The sequence below is a fragment of the Aptenodytes forsteri genome, unplaced genomic scaffold (assembly GCF_000699145.1).
Source record: "Aptenodytes forsteri isolate BGI_AS27 unplaced genomic scaffold, ASM69914v1 Scaffold217, whole genome shotgun sequence".
NCBI lineage: Eukaryota > Metazoa > Chordata > Aves > Sphenisciformes > Spheniscidae > Aptenodytes > Aptenodytes forsteri.
Genome location: NW_008796222.1, coordinates 7,520,168 through 7,534,093, shown reverse-complemented (window position 1 = coordinate 7,534,093; position 13,926 = coordinate 7,520,168). Strand labels below are relative to the sequence as shown.

At 37.0% G+C, this 13,926-nt stretch overlaps 1 protein-coding gene across 1 annotated transcript in view; it reads left to right on the top strand.

Moving 5' to 3' along the window:
• The window catches only part of SLC16A10 (solute carrier family 16 member 10), a 46,576-nt gene extending 34,852 nt beyond the window's left edge, over nt 1–11,724 (top strand). The window contains exons 4-6 of the mRNA XM_019474604.1: nt 2,002–2,145; nt 4,767–4,995; nt 6,224–11,724. Coding sequence (XP_019330149.1) covers nt 2,002–2,145; nt 4,767–4,995; nt 6,224–6,459 — 609 coding nt within the window. The 3' untranslated portion in view covers nt 6,460–11,724. The remainder of the gene's footprint in view (nt 1–2,001; nt 2,146–4,766; nt 4,996–6,223) is intronic.
• The last annotated feature ends 2,202 nt before the right edge of the window (nt 11,725–13,926 follow it).

Sequence of the window (13,926 nt, the reverse complement as noted above, 5' to 3'; positions counted from 1 at the left end):
CTTTGAGAAATCCAGTTACTCAGTTGCAGATGCAGGGTTAATAGTTATCTAGCTGTAGAGCTTTATCTTACCTCTTGAAAAGCCTCTGGGGAGTGGATGAATCAGGTCTGCTAATTAAACAAGCTAGAGGCTGCAGAAACATGGAAGCAGAACAGGTGAAAAGAATGGCAGAAAATACCTTGGCTTCTCTTGCTGGCTGGGCCAGCAGGTGTTGACAGGCACATAAAGGTAGGGGTGTGAAAAGTGTCAGCTTTTCCTCTTCTCACCTTTGATAGAAAGGGAATAAATAGAATAACTTATCTTTTTATGTTTAAATATCATTCCTGAAGAAAAATTTCATCAGATTCTGTTCCCAAATGTGTCTTAAAAAGCGAAGGAAAAAAAAAACCCTCAAAAATAGAAAGAGCAAGCATCTGTCTTCAATTGAAGTTAGAAGTTATTCTTTAAAAACAAAACCACTAACCCTTATTTTTTAATTTCCTTTCTGACAAAATCAATTGTATTGGACAAATTAATATTAGATTTAATAGACTTTGTGACATGTAAACAAAACCCAACTGATTTTATACTTAAGAAAATCCTGTTTACGCTGGAAAAAAAAGGCTCTGCTTGTGTATTAACACTCCAGCCAGGAAAGAATTTTGACTATTTTGCTCTAGAAGTATTTACTAAAACTGAACTTTTCTATTTTATAGATAGGAGAATAAGGGTTCTCTAGTCTGAAGTGATATCACATAATCAGAATTAATAACAAAGATTGGTGTGCAGCTTTTGCTATCCAGGTCTGTCAGCCTGCGGTCACCTTGTCTCTCAAATATTTTTACTACATCTTTCCTTAAAATCAGTTTCTTCCGTTTGCTTCTTCACATCTCTGAGTCTTTACAGTTTCTTGTTTGGAACCAGTTATAAGCACAGAGATTGCAGGACTATGCAAATGATTTCTACATCTTCTAGTGCCCACTTTGGCCTATTTGGTATTGCCAAGTGTGTTTCAAAAAGTGATTGTGCAAAAAATCTTTATGGGTAATTTCTGGTCTTCATGGTTGATTTTTAAAAAAAACCCCACAAACAAAAACCACTGTGGAAGCAGATAGAATATATATTAAAAAAAAATCCAATCCATCAAGCCAGTCTTATGATTGTTTGTTGTTTTTTTTTTTTAACATGACTTGAAAGGTTAGAATTACTGACACTGGTAGTTTATCCCATTGTAGTTGATGGTCTACTGTCAGGACTTTAGTTGCTACTGTCAGTTGCTTTAGTTCTTTAGGATGAAGTAGCTGATAAATCATTCTTCCAGTTTGCCCTATTCATTGCTGCTGTAGCTGCACCCTCTCCTGGAAGTGCTTGCTGTTGTGTTTGGCACTACAGGTGGTTCCTGCTCCTCTTCCTCCTTGCCCCCCTGGACGTCATGGTGATCGTGGATGTCAGGATGCAGCAGTCCGGGGGGCCCCTCCTTCTTGCACTGTCTGGCCTCCAACTCTCTACCCCTCTGCTTCTTGCTCCTGCCCTGAGCTACGTTACAAGTTTGGTAGCGTGCATCTCTGTCTTAATGCGCAGTACTGCGGTGAATACTCACTAATCATTCAGCACCTTCAGACCTGAGAGCATGCCCCGGCTGGTGAAGCAACCAGTTCTAGACAGCCCTTGTGGATTCTGTGTTATGTTAAATCTAGGACTAGTAAATTAAATGTGGTTGGGGAGAACGCTTCTAGGTTGTCTTCAATTTTCTTGGTATTAGACGCAGCCTTGTTGTTTTCTTGAATTAAGTTCCTTAATAGTGAACAAAGCAACAACGTGTTTCAGATTGTTTTTTACTGTATTGCACTTAATAGTGATAAGCCAGTGCAAAACCTACTCTGCTTTTACAGATTTTAGAATAAGTTGATCATTTCTAAGTCTGAGATTCACAGATTACTTCTATTTAACTCAAGTTTTCTAAGGTTTATCTTCCTTTTAATTTTAAAGCCAGTTTATTTTCTCAACCCTCTTTTTAAACAGATGAAGCACGTAAGAGACAGATTTGGTGACAGTGTGCCAGAAGAAGTGCTTCTGCTGTGTCTGGGCATTACTTCAGGAGTTGGCAGATTGATCTTTGGCAGAGTTGCAGATTATATTCCTGGTGCAAAAAAAGTTTATTTACAGGTAAGTCTTCACACTGTTCTGAAGGATTATCCAAACAATATTCTGAAGGCTTTGGTGGCAGGTACTATTAAGTAAGCAGAATCAACTGATTGGAGATTCAAATTTGAGAATTTTCAAAACTCTACGAAACTCAATATGTGGTTTTTGGTACTAGGAGCCTTTGGTGCAAAGTTCACAAATATCTCTTTCTTTTTCCTCTTTTTAATGCTAAGGAAACATGTCTACTACCTGCTGGCTGTTTTCAGCTGGGAATGAAAGAAATTACTAATCATTAGCACATGAGTGAGAAAACCTTTGGGAATTCTCTACATTCTGCTTTCCCTGTTTTATCCTGTGATTTCATAATGGTTGCAGAAAGATGTTTTTTTTCCTGTGTTCCTCTAGTAAGGATTTTGGATCTCTTTTTCTTGATCTTTGATAGGTGATAATTTGGTGTCAAGTATGTTCTGTGCATAGTGCACACTGCTAAAAGCCATGGGAATATAAGAGGTGCTTAGTTGAGTAGATTTTGCTGAATGAAAGGCGTTACTTGCAGAAAGTCACAGCTTCCAGAAATGCTGAAGCTTGGGGATGAAGGAGGATAGACGCTTTTTTCCCTCCACACTTATAAATGATATTTTTTTGAGAAAGCAGCAGCGTTAGTGTAGATTTTTGGAAAACCTTTAGTTAATAACTTGCACGTTATCAATGACTGGATGTTCTTGTTTTGTTGTTTTAAAATGAATAACAAGGGAGACATCTAATGGCTATTATCTGTACTACATTATTGAAAACATTCTTAGGAAAGAACCGTCTTTCTGAAGATGGAGTATTTGTTGCCATAGTTACATAAATTTAGATTCCCCGATGATAGAGACTGGGACTGTATCTCATTCATTTGCATGGATTTAATACCTGTTGTTACACTTTCAGGAAATGTCAGTATTAAGATAAAAAGTGAAAAGGCCGCATTGAGATGTTACACGATTTACAAAGCACAAATACCAAACTTGCAGTAAAACTACAGGCTTTTTTATTATTTTCCCAGAACAGCTAGAACTGAAAACCATGGACTGTTGTTTAAGGCATGAACTAGGATGCTTCTGAGTACTGTTGGTTTCACCTAGTTTTAATCAGGAAAAACATGTTCGCTTTTGCTAAGCTGTACCCCAGCATTTTCAGCTCTCCTGTTTCAGAGGAGCTTTTTCAAAGCTTTTTTCAAATCAGCTTTTGTGAGGGAAAGTGAATATTCACCTCAAATATTATTCTGGATTGTCCAACAGTTCATACTATCATCTCGTGCAAAAATTATTTAAGAATTAATTTTGACTAATGAAAAAGAAACCTCTTTCCTCTTAGAACTTTACTGTCTCATAATTGAGCAACTTGGAGTTCTACCCAGCAAATTCAACCTTCATCTTTCTGTTTCTGCATTCTTTTTTTATGGACCTGTTTTGCTGGATTTTCCTTTATAAATTCTATCTTTAGTAACAGAATGATGCATTTTGTCTCTTCTGGATACAAAGTTTAGTGATTCTGGTTTTAGTGCTGCTTTTACCATAATATGATAATGCAAAGAATCTGGTCAACAGTATCTTGCTTAAAGTTTGTCTATGGATAACCACATTACTACATAGATATAAACTCATCTCAAATGATATTTCTATACCATGCTTTAGACACTTAGCATACTAAAGAAAAACTGTTGCGAAATAAAGTACACTACCTAAAAGAATTGTTATGCTGTCCTGAAAATTAAGTTTTATCTAGCTGTCTGCTTAAAGACTTTTCCTAATGAAGTAATACATTTGATGTCACTTATCTGTTAAAAAAATTGTGATGTCTAGTAGTTTTTAAGTGACCTTGTTTTTCTTTAATGGTCTACAAGTGACCAATGCATATGTCTTGTTTGGAAAACGTGTTTGTGCAGTTAGGTGGGACATTGGTTTTCTATGCTGACATATGGCTGATGCACAAGCAAAACTCTTCCCTTTTTTATTTTCTTTTTAATTCTGCTTCATTTTGCTGAAAGACAGTTCTATTCCTTTAATTTACAACAAACATAATAATCATAATCTAAGATTATAACATAAAATCTTTGTAAGTATGCATGGCTCCAGGAATACAGCAAGATACCTTTATGTGGAAAAATTGAAATGAGACTTTCAAATACCACCTCTGTTGAATATAAGCACCCTGAAGTGATCACTCATAATACTGATATTTTTACTTAAATTACAACAGTGAGGAGTTCGTAGTGTTTTAGCTATATTAAACTTCTGATATTTTTGTGGCTTTCATTGGTGAAAAGAGCAGAGAGTAACTTTTAAAAAAAAAGTTGGTGCATGAGAAATGACCTTACGTAAGCACTGCAAGACAGTTGATTACAAATGCATTTTGAAGACTTGTGAAATGGGTAGTGGAATTTCTTTGGTTGCATGTCATGACAGTTATATGTGTTTGTTTTATCTTGGTATGTAACTTCTGATGGTGGTAATCCAGGGAGACTGCTTATATTTATTTTAAAGTAAATACAGGCAGACAATTTAATTCACTACAAATGCAAGAAAGCTCATCTGTTCCCTTTATCTTTGCTGATTTGATGCAACATGTTTTTATATTTTTTCCTTGGTCATGTTTAGGTGGCCTCATTCTTCTTTATTGGCCTGATGTCTATGATGATTCCACTCTGCCACGTCTTCGGAGGTCTCATTGCTGTCTGTCTCTTCATGGGCCTGTTTGATGGGTGCTTCATTTGCATTATGGCTCCTATTGCCTTTGAGCTTGTTGGGGCTCAGGATGTCTCCCAGGCCATAGGATTTCTACTAGGATTCATGTCAATACCTATGACATTTGGTCCACCCATTGCAGGTAAGTATAGATATGGTCTGTAGCTGTAAACATGTTCCTATGGTTGCATGACTCTTTGGCCATTTTTTCCGTTCCTACATCATATGCAGTGCACTTACAGTGGAAGCTTTCTTGGTACGTGCTTCAGAATATATGGTTAATTTAACTGCTGCGCATGGGTTATTAATTTACTGTACTCCTTAAAGTTTGCTTCAGTCTCTTTTATTAAGTTGTATATTAAGTTTTATTAAGATGTAAAACATTCCTCAAAAAGATAGGTTTCCAGTTGGATTGATGACTTGATGTTTTCCATGCTGTTGAGGTGACAGCCTATATGTTGATTGTGTTACAGAAGGACTCCAAATTAGAATCTGAAAATTAGTTGGACTCCAAAATTTGCTCATGCAAAAACAATTGTGAGGATAAAAGCTCCAGTCACTTTAATTGCTTCCTATAAGGAGGAACGCTGGCTTCTTTCATTCTTTGATGGGAGACTGTTTGACGAAGTACAGGTTTTGAAGATGAAAACTGGAAGTTCTTTGGGAGGTGGAAATAGCTTGAGCTATAATCCTTACCACTGACGACTTTCAATCATAATTTACCCTGAGGTCTTGTGAGTGCTACTGAAAGATACTTAGTAAGATGTAACTGAACTACGCGGCATTATAAAGAACAAAATTTTAAAGCTAGAACAGCATAAACTAGGCGCTTCCTGATCGGGATACACTATCGCAGCTATTAATACTTAAATAGAATTTGATTAATGGGAGGAGTTTTGAGAGAGCATTAGAGTGAATTGTTGGAAAACACACTTTTTTAATAAGAGGCTACCAGGAATGCAATATATGCAATATATCTAGAATAAGATTAAGAGGCACCTTGATCAAAGGCAACTGTTACCGAAAGAAGGAGAATTTCTCCAAGTCATTGCAAGATTCAAGTGCTGGAGAAGCTGAAATGAGCAACTTTCAAATAGGAAATATGGTATGTGCTTTTAATGATGGGTGGTAATTAAGCAGTCGAGTGGTGACATACTGAGTTCTTTGTTACTCGGAGTCTTTAAATCAACTCTGGAATACCTTTCTGCCCATATATATACACACACATATATTTGGCCATCAGGTAGTCAGATTAGTGGTTATAATAATCTGTGCCAGCTCTCAAGTTTCTGAATCCCAAGAAAAGACATGTTTTTTTGTAGATTCCCGAGGCCCCATTATTTATCAGCGGTAACTTTCTGTCTTTCCAGGTTGGCTGCGTGATCACCTCGGCACCTACGATGTAGCATTCTACCTGGCTGGAGTCCCTCCCCTTATTGGTGGAGCTATACTATGTTTCATCCCCTGGGTCCATGAACGGCAGAAGTTAAAAGAAAGAGCAAAACCTATTGATGGAGAAACTACTGAGAAAATGCTGGAAAACGAAAGCACTATGGCGTCGGACACTACAGAAAAGCCAGTCAAAGAAATGGAATCTGGTTTTTGATGCTTTGTCTTCCTGTACCAGCCTGACCTTCTTCTACTGAAGCTAGACTGGTACTCTTTGGCTGAAGGATACTACATGATACTGAAGAAGTTTTGAACTATTGCTCAAATAGCAAAACTGCTATAAGAATCTTTTATACCATTGAACTTTTTGAGTTGAGTTTGATTTCAAGCCACATTTTCAAGGTATTTGAAGTTTTCTAGCATTAGTGTGTACATGCATAGTGATCCTGTGTGTGAAGAGAATATTTTTCTAATGCATCAGAACGTATTCCTGGAAGTGTGAAAGCTGTTTTTGGTTCACTGACCCAGGATTCTTCAAAGACTTTTATGGTCCATCCAATGCAGGCACACCCATGGGTGTTTATACTGGAAAATGTAGTAGCTCTTATGACTGATTTGTTTTTTGAAGTTTCTCATGCTGTTTTACAGTCTCTTATAATTCTGTATCATGAACATGAATATGCGTCTTTTTGATTACCTTAACTCTTGCTGAAATCATTTTGCATTAGAAAGCTAAATTATTAAACATCTGTTTTACTTTCTCTAAATACCCTAGCCTGCTCAGGTTGCTTAAACACTCACCTGTTTTTGCATTCACCTTTTCACAGTAGCCCAAACAAAGAACATTAAGGATGAAATTTGATGGGCACATGTTTTGAATATGCGCAAACTAAGCTCTGAGTGCAAACACATTCAGAGAAGTAAAGCTGCTTTTTAATTTTTTTAAATTTTTTTGATTTTTTTAATTTGGTGAAGGCAATACTATTAATGTATATGTGTATATTTTTTTAGCTAAACCTCAGAATAGCTGATAGTTTTGAAATTGTACTGACAGTAATACTTTGGAGCAGTATTGTGAATTAGACTAAATTTCAAATTATTCTGTTGTATTTGTTAGGTTGGTTTTTTTTATTCTTAAAACCAAGACAGCTTTAAAGGATACATTTTAAGTGCAATAATAAGTTGTTTTTAACGTGGAAATATACATGAGCTGTTAAAATGACATTCAGCAATTCAAGATTTTTGCACTAAGTGAACATGCAGGTTTATTATAGGTCTTTATAGCTGTGTTCAATTGCGTGTAGGGTATAGCTCCATATTTTATTCAAATATAAAGAAATGTTTTTGCATGTCCTACTTCTTGCTTAACATACTAAACATATGGCCCTATTACTTATGTATTCTTAAGTATTATGCACTGTTTGTCAAGCAGGTATTTCTGAAAACCTCTTTCTCTGAAAAATATTTGAAAGCATAATACTTTGAGATGAAAACACTGCTTTCCAGTTTATCATAAAACGCTTCCAAGTACATTGTTTATGTGTGGATATGGATGAGCAATGCAGTAGAATACTTAATCATTCTTTATTTCAGGTCCATTCAATACCAATAACTTTTGTTTTCTTGATTAGAAGTGTCATAGCAAAGAGTAAACTAAATGTGATCTGAAGACAAAGTGCACATTTAAGTGCATTTTCTTAATTAGTAACAATACCTGTTCTTTACATAAACCACGGAGGCATACTGCTTTAAAATTATAACCCTTATTGTCTCTTCTATTTTCATTTTTTTCTCCAGAGTTCTAGTGAATTGCTCAGAAAGCCCGTGTACATTGTGATATAAAACATTATATTAGCAATACTATTGCATAGAATGTTTACATCTATCAACTTACAAAAGTCCTTTAAATATAATCATGCAAAGCATCCTAATTATTGGAGACCAAAGCTCATACCTTTTTTTATACTGCAGAATTTCAATCCCTGCTTTACATGGGTGAACTTTAAAAGAATTGAATCTTAAAATGTTAGAGATGTATGGGAGGGACTTCGAGGTGGGGGAAAAAAAACCCAAACCAATCTGTAAAACAGAGGTCCCTTTAGGTTCACTGGGACTTGTGCTTCTGCACAAGTACTCATAAGTACTTCTAAAAATTTCATTAAAATATTCATAGTATTGTTAATTAAAATGACTACAAAATGCTGCCTTCATTACAAAAATGCTATTAACAGCCTACGCTGTTCTTGTCTGGAGTGTTTCTGTAGAACATGTTACTCAGTATTATCTTCTATTTGGGCAATGCAAAAGGTGTTGAGTAAGTGTGGTAAGAGCCTCTTGTTTCCTCTTGCTTTGTGATGAAAAATTACTATTCATCACAGGTCTTACATTTCATGTGTTTTAGCTTTGAGTTTTTAACCAAAAACAAGGCTGCTTTTTAGCACTGATGCAATTTGAAATCATTGTGACCAGACGTCTTGATGTAATTGTGGCATCTTCCTGACTGGCTGCTCTGTATCTATATGAATTATCTGGGAGAGAATATAAAATAATTGTTGTTAAGTTTTAGAAATGATACAGAAATAGTATAACAATAGTATGGATTAATTATTGCCATACCCTTTAAAAATGTATCTGTACATAAAAATCCAAACTCTCATATTTGAGTAACTAAAAATGTAAATTATACTCACAAATATGAAGGACAGCATTTAAAAAACAAAAAAACAAAAAACACCAAAACCAAAAACCAGACTCCAGGAAGAGGGTACAATGAGTGAATAATTGTTTAGGAGTGGTTACTATATTAAAAACAGCTAGTGAATGGGATTTCAGACAAGAGGGACCCAGAGTTAGGGGTAAGGAAGCTACGCTGGTGTGATGATGTTGGAATAATGAACCTACTTCTGATGCCAGTGCTTGTTTTACAACAATGCTAAAACTGGAAAGGCTTCAGAAAAAAAAGTCTTTTCAGAAAAGGTAAAAAAAAAAAAGTAAATTAATGCATAAGAATTCTGTTAGCATCTTTACTGTTAGCTTGTATCTATGGGGAAATGTCCAACAGAAACGCTCTTTATTGGACATAAGCGTAAGAACATTGTGTCCTAAAGCTAGATAAGATGCAGTTAAAATGAAAGTGAAGTTCAGATTGTTAGCGGTGAGGCTAACTAACCATTGAGAAACTTATTTAGGGAGACACTGGATTCTGTATGCTTTGAGGTTTTAAAAATGAGGTTAGCTGTGTCCCTTTAAAGAAACAAAACAAAAACCAACCCACACCAAAACACAAAAACCCCAACACAAATAGCAACTACTTAGTACATTTCTGAAAAAATGATTGAATGATGTAGAAATGGTTGCTATTCTGAAAACTAGGAGAGAAAAGCATGGAATAGTCAATTTTATTTTGACTGAGTAAATATAAATAAACTTTTGTAACAGAATTTAATTTTAGGTGTGTGAACCTGTTCGTGGGAAACTTGCTGAACTCATATTTTGATGACCTAATTCATGCCAGATTTAGCCTTGTTGGGGGTAGATTCTAAAATTAAAATACTAGCTTAGGTCAAGAAAACCCTTAAATCATTCAGATGTATCCCTCTCTTGAGAACAGTTCATAGAGTACTTTTCATAGGCATTGCTCTCCCATCCTATAAACAGAGCGTTATCGTCTTTTTTCCATTAAATGTTCTCAGGGTAAGCTTCAGAAGAAATTGGGTAGAAAGAGGTTCACTTAAAATGGCAGTGTGACATTTCCAGTCTTACTTGATGCTGTTAATTTAATACACCAGATCTTGAAACCAAGACTAATTTTGAGCAAGGGGTTGGTTTTAGGTATGGCTGACATGTCTTTTCAGTAGGTATGAGATCCTTGTAAATCTTCATATATCTGTTCAGCAAAGAGTCTGAAATAATGAAAACCCTTCAGGTTCTTGTTCACATCTAAGCTACGTAATGATATACAATGTATAATTAATAAAAAAAGTATTGTTGGATTTATTCTGGCTACATGTTGAAGGACCTGTACAAGTCTCAAACCAAGATTTCAAATTAACATACTCTTAGTTAGAATTTCTTTCATCCAGATCTTTCTGTTCAGCATTAACACTTAAAATTCTTTTGTAAGTTTACTTTCAGCGACTGCTTATGGACATTCCTAAACTGCTTACTTGAGTCAAAGGTGACATAGGCATTCTGTGGCCATCCTTCAGGGTATATTCAGTATCAGGTGAGGTAGACAGCCGACATTTTTCTCTCTTTCTGCCTGGGCACGTACGTTCCCCCCCTTCCCTTTGGAGACACTGGATTGTCAAAGCTGACGCACACCGCACTGGATATGGATAGCCTTCCTTTCTCCAACTTCTTCCCTGCACGTGGACAGTACTGTTCAGCCTCCCTTTCTCAAACTTCCTCCCTACGTTAAACCTTTGAATAGCCATAGCCCGATAGACTAGGCAAGTTTTTGTGAAGTGGGAGATGTGAGGTTGAATCAACTCTCAGGAGTGCTGAAGGCAGTTCTCACACATACTAGATGAATGCTTTGATCACACGCTTAGATGTAAAAAATGGACACTACCATTTTAAAGCAAAAATGCCCTGCTCGTTTTTTTGCATCAGATAGTATGTGCCAAAGGGACAGGAGATGCTTCCTTGCAGCCCCAAAGAAGTATCTAAGGATGGGAATCAACGCTACTATTCTTAGGATCATCCTTACGGGTTAGCTTAAGCAGCCGGGTTCTCACTGTGCTGGCACGGGGCAGCTCCCTGCTTCGCCGCTTGCTGAAGGGCGGCAATGGCGGAGGGGCTCGGCCATCCTCTCTGAGCAGGGAGCAGAGGTGCTGCCTTGTTTGGGGCCCGATTCCCCTCCGGGGAGCTGGAAGTGTTATGGGAGCTGACTTTTAGGCATCTTACCTCTTTCGTTGGAACTGACCCTCTGATATTAAAAGTCTGTGTGTGTACGCATATATAAATACAATGTATTTTGACCAGGGCATACACAAACATTCAGTGCTTAACTATGGGAGCTGTAGCACTGGAATGTGGGAGGCAGCTGAGAAAGAAGTAATTATTTTCATTTGTGTGTTTCACTGTTGACAAGCACAGCACCATTACAGTTCCTGACAGCCAGTGAGTTTCTAGTCATGTAAACTTTGGCATATTTTCAGTATGCCTTTTAGTCTTTTATATATATATGTGTGTCAACCTTTCTAACGTTTCAGAACTGCGTATGCTAAGATTAGAGTGATTTTTATACTAAAATGTGTGCTAATATTGATAACACTGACATGCTTAAGTATCTTTATAGACATCATTTTGTATGTTGTTTTTGATATTAAAGGATATATGTTTTGCTAGCCTTAACTCCATTCTTTAAAGTTCTGCTTTGTTAGAAGGGTAAGAAATTAATGTCTAATGTCTTTCATGGTGCTAAAGTAACTGTGATCAGTCTCAAATCATTCAGAATAAAGATGGTAGTTCTTAAGTGCCCATTTGTTACTGCATGCATCATTTTTAGTCTTGTTCTCCTGTAAAACTTGTCATTTTTATAAGAGTAATTCTGTGTTATATTCTGATAATTATTGAATCTCATGTGCAGACTTTTATACAAAAGCCTTTACAGCTTTTATTACCACTGTGTTCTGACTGGAATGTCCCCGTTACCTTTGCTTCTAAACTAATATATGGTGCAACCCATTTCACTCTGATGGCACCGATGATCCGTTTTAAGACCAATGGTTTATAAACCTAAACTACTGACTTCCGGAGGTAAATGCTTCCGAAAATTTTATCTACTCTATTTTCCATTCTGGGGTTTAATATCAAACTTACAGAACAGTTGCATTCATGAAAGGCAGAAGTAAAATTGAGGAAGGGAGGGAAACTGTGTTGGAATAAACTTCAGGGGCGTTCTAAAGAATTTTGCATGTTTTTGCCTCATGAACTGCCAGTGTAATTCAGTGGACCTTTGATCATTTACTGGCCTACGACCAGTTTCACCTTGACTTACCTTGGCAGCGTGAAGTGTTTCCTCATTGACAGCTTCAGTAAATCACAGGAGTTCATTCACCTTTCCTTTGTAGTAGGGCCAAATATTTCCTTTTCTTTAGTAAATGTATCTGATGATAAGGGGGAAACATTCCCATTCCACCTGGGGTTATTCTGTAGACTGCTCATATTTCAAATTAAAATTTGAAAGAGATGCTAGAAACCTTTATAAGAGCCTGAGTGCTGTTGCCATTTGTACAGGCTCGAGGTACAAAACCTCTTTGTAAGTATGTAAAACAAAAATGAGGAGAAGACTATGGGATACATTTCAAATACTTTTGTACCTTTTTCAAGAAGCTATTTTTATACCAGTATTTCCCATGAAAGCTAATTAACAAGGGGAAATACGAACATCTAGAAATGCGGTTTGACTTGTATATGATTTTCAGAAAAGAAATACTGTTATTTTATACTTGAAACTATTTTACTTGAAATATTCTCTACCTATGGACCTATGAACAGAAGCTCAGCAGCGTGCTGCAGATCTCTGATAGTAAGACTTTGCACTTGTTGCAAAGATACTAACGTGGCTATGAACAACCAGATTTAAATGTTATCTTGCAGGGTTAGATTTTTTTTTTTGAATGCATACATCTATTTCCTCAGGTTATCCTGAACTGGAGCTGGACCTGCAACATGCTAACCCGTGCCAGGAAAAACAGGATTAGGTTGCTGCAATCTACGTACAGTGGCTGTTGTATTCTAGCATATATTTCTGTTCTGAACAACTCGGAACAAAAGCAAGTAAAAAGAAAAAATCCGACTTGGAATTGTCTTTGAGTTGCTTGTCAGGCTTAAAAAGAACAAGTACTCTGACAGGTAAACCTTTCTTACAGAGAGTAGCATCTCCGTGCTGAACAGCAATAGTTAAATGAAACACTTTGAAAAGCCTGTAGACTGCTCTTGGCAAGTAGTAGAAGTTTATATAAGAGTGTTTTAATAAAGCTAAGAGGAGACCCAACAACTATGTGTCTCTTGGCAAGCTTTGTTAAGTGTGACATGACACATGCGATGTAGGAGACAAAGACCTTGTATGCTGAGTTGTCTGAAGGGTCCAGTGCAGTTTAAGTTATGTGGTAACACAGCTGGGGGGGGGGAAGCACCTGCTTTGTGTCTGACTCGGTGGATACAAGGGATGCAGTGACTTAATGTTAGGGAGATTCTGTCAATATAAAAAAAGATTTTGAAAAAACTTATCTGCAGTGTTTGCTGAGTGCTGATTATGCTGTCCACGTAAGAGAGAGAAACTAGGCTAAGCTTTCACGGAGCGATGGTGCGAAGAAGCACGCAGACTGACGGCGGGATACCCGCGAGCCTCGTGGCTTCCCCTGGCTTCGTAGGCCGCGCTGGGCACCGGGCCTGGTGGTGCCCTGCCCGCCCCCGAGAAGAAGCTTTAGGCCTGGTAAGGGCCTGTTCTCCCGTGGTCTTACTTCTGTAAGGTAGGCTGAGTATTTTAAAAAAATGTTACTTGTAAAAGGGGATCCTAAATAATTAATATCTAATAACATATCTATTTTAAAACGCCATTACTATAGTTTTGTGTATATATATACATATATATGCGTATAACCCCCCCCACACACACACACCCCCGTTTCTGGTTTCATAAGGGCACTTCAATTAACGGCTCCCCGGCGTACCG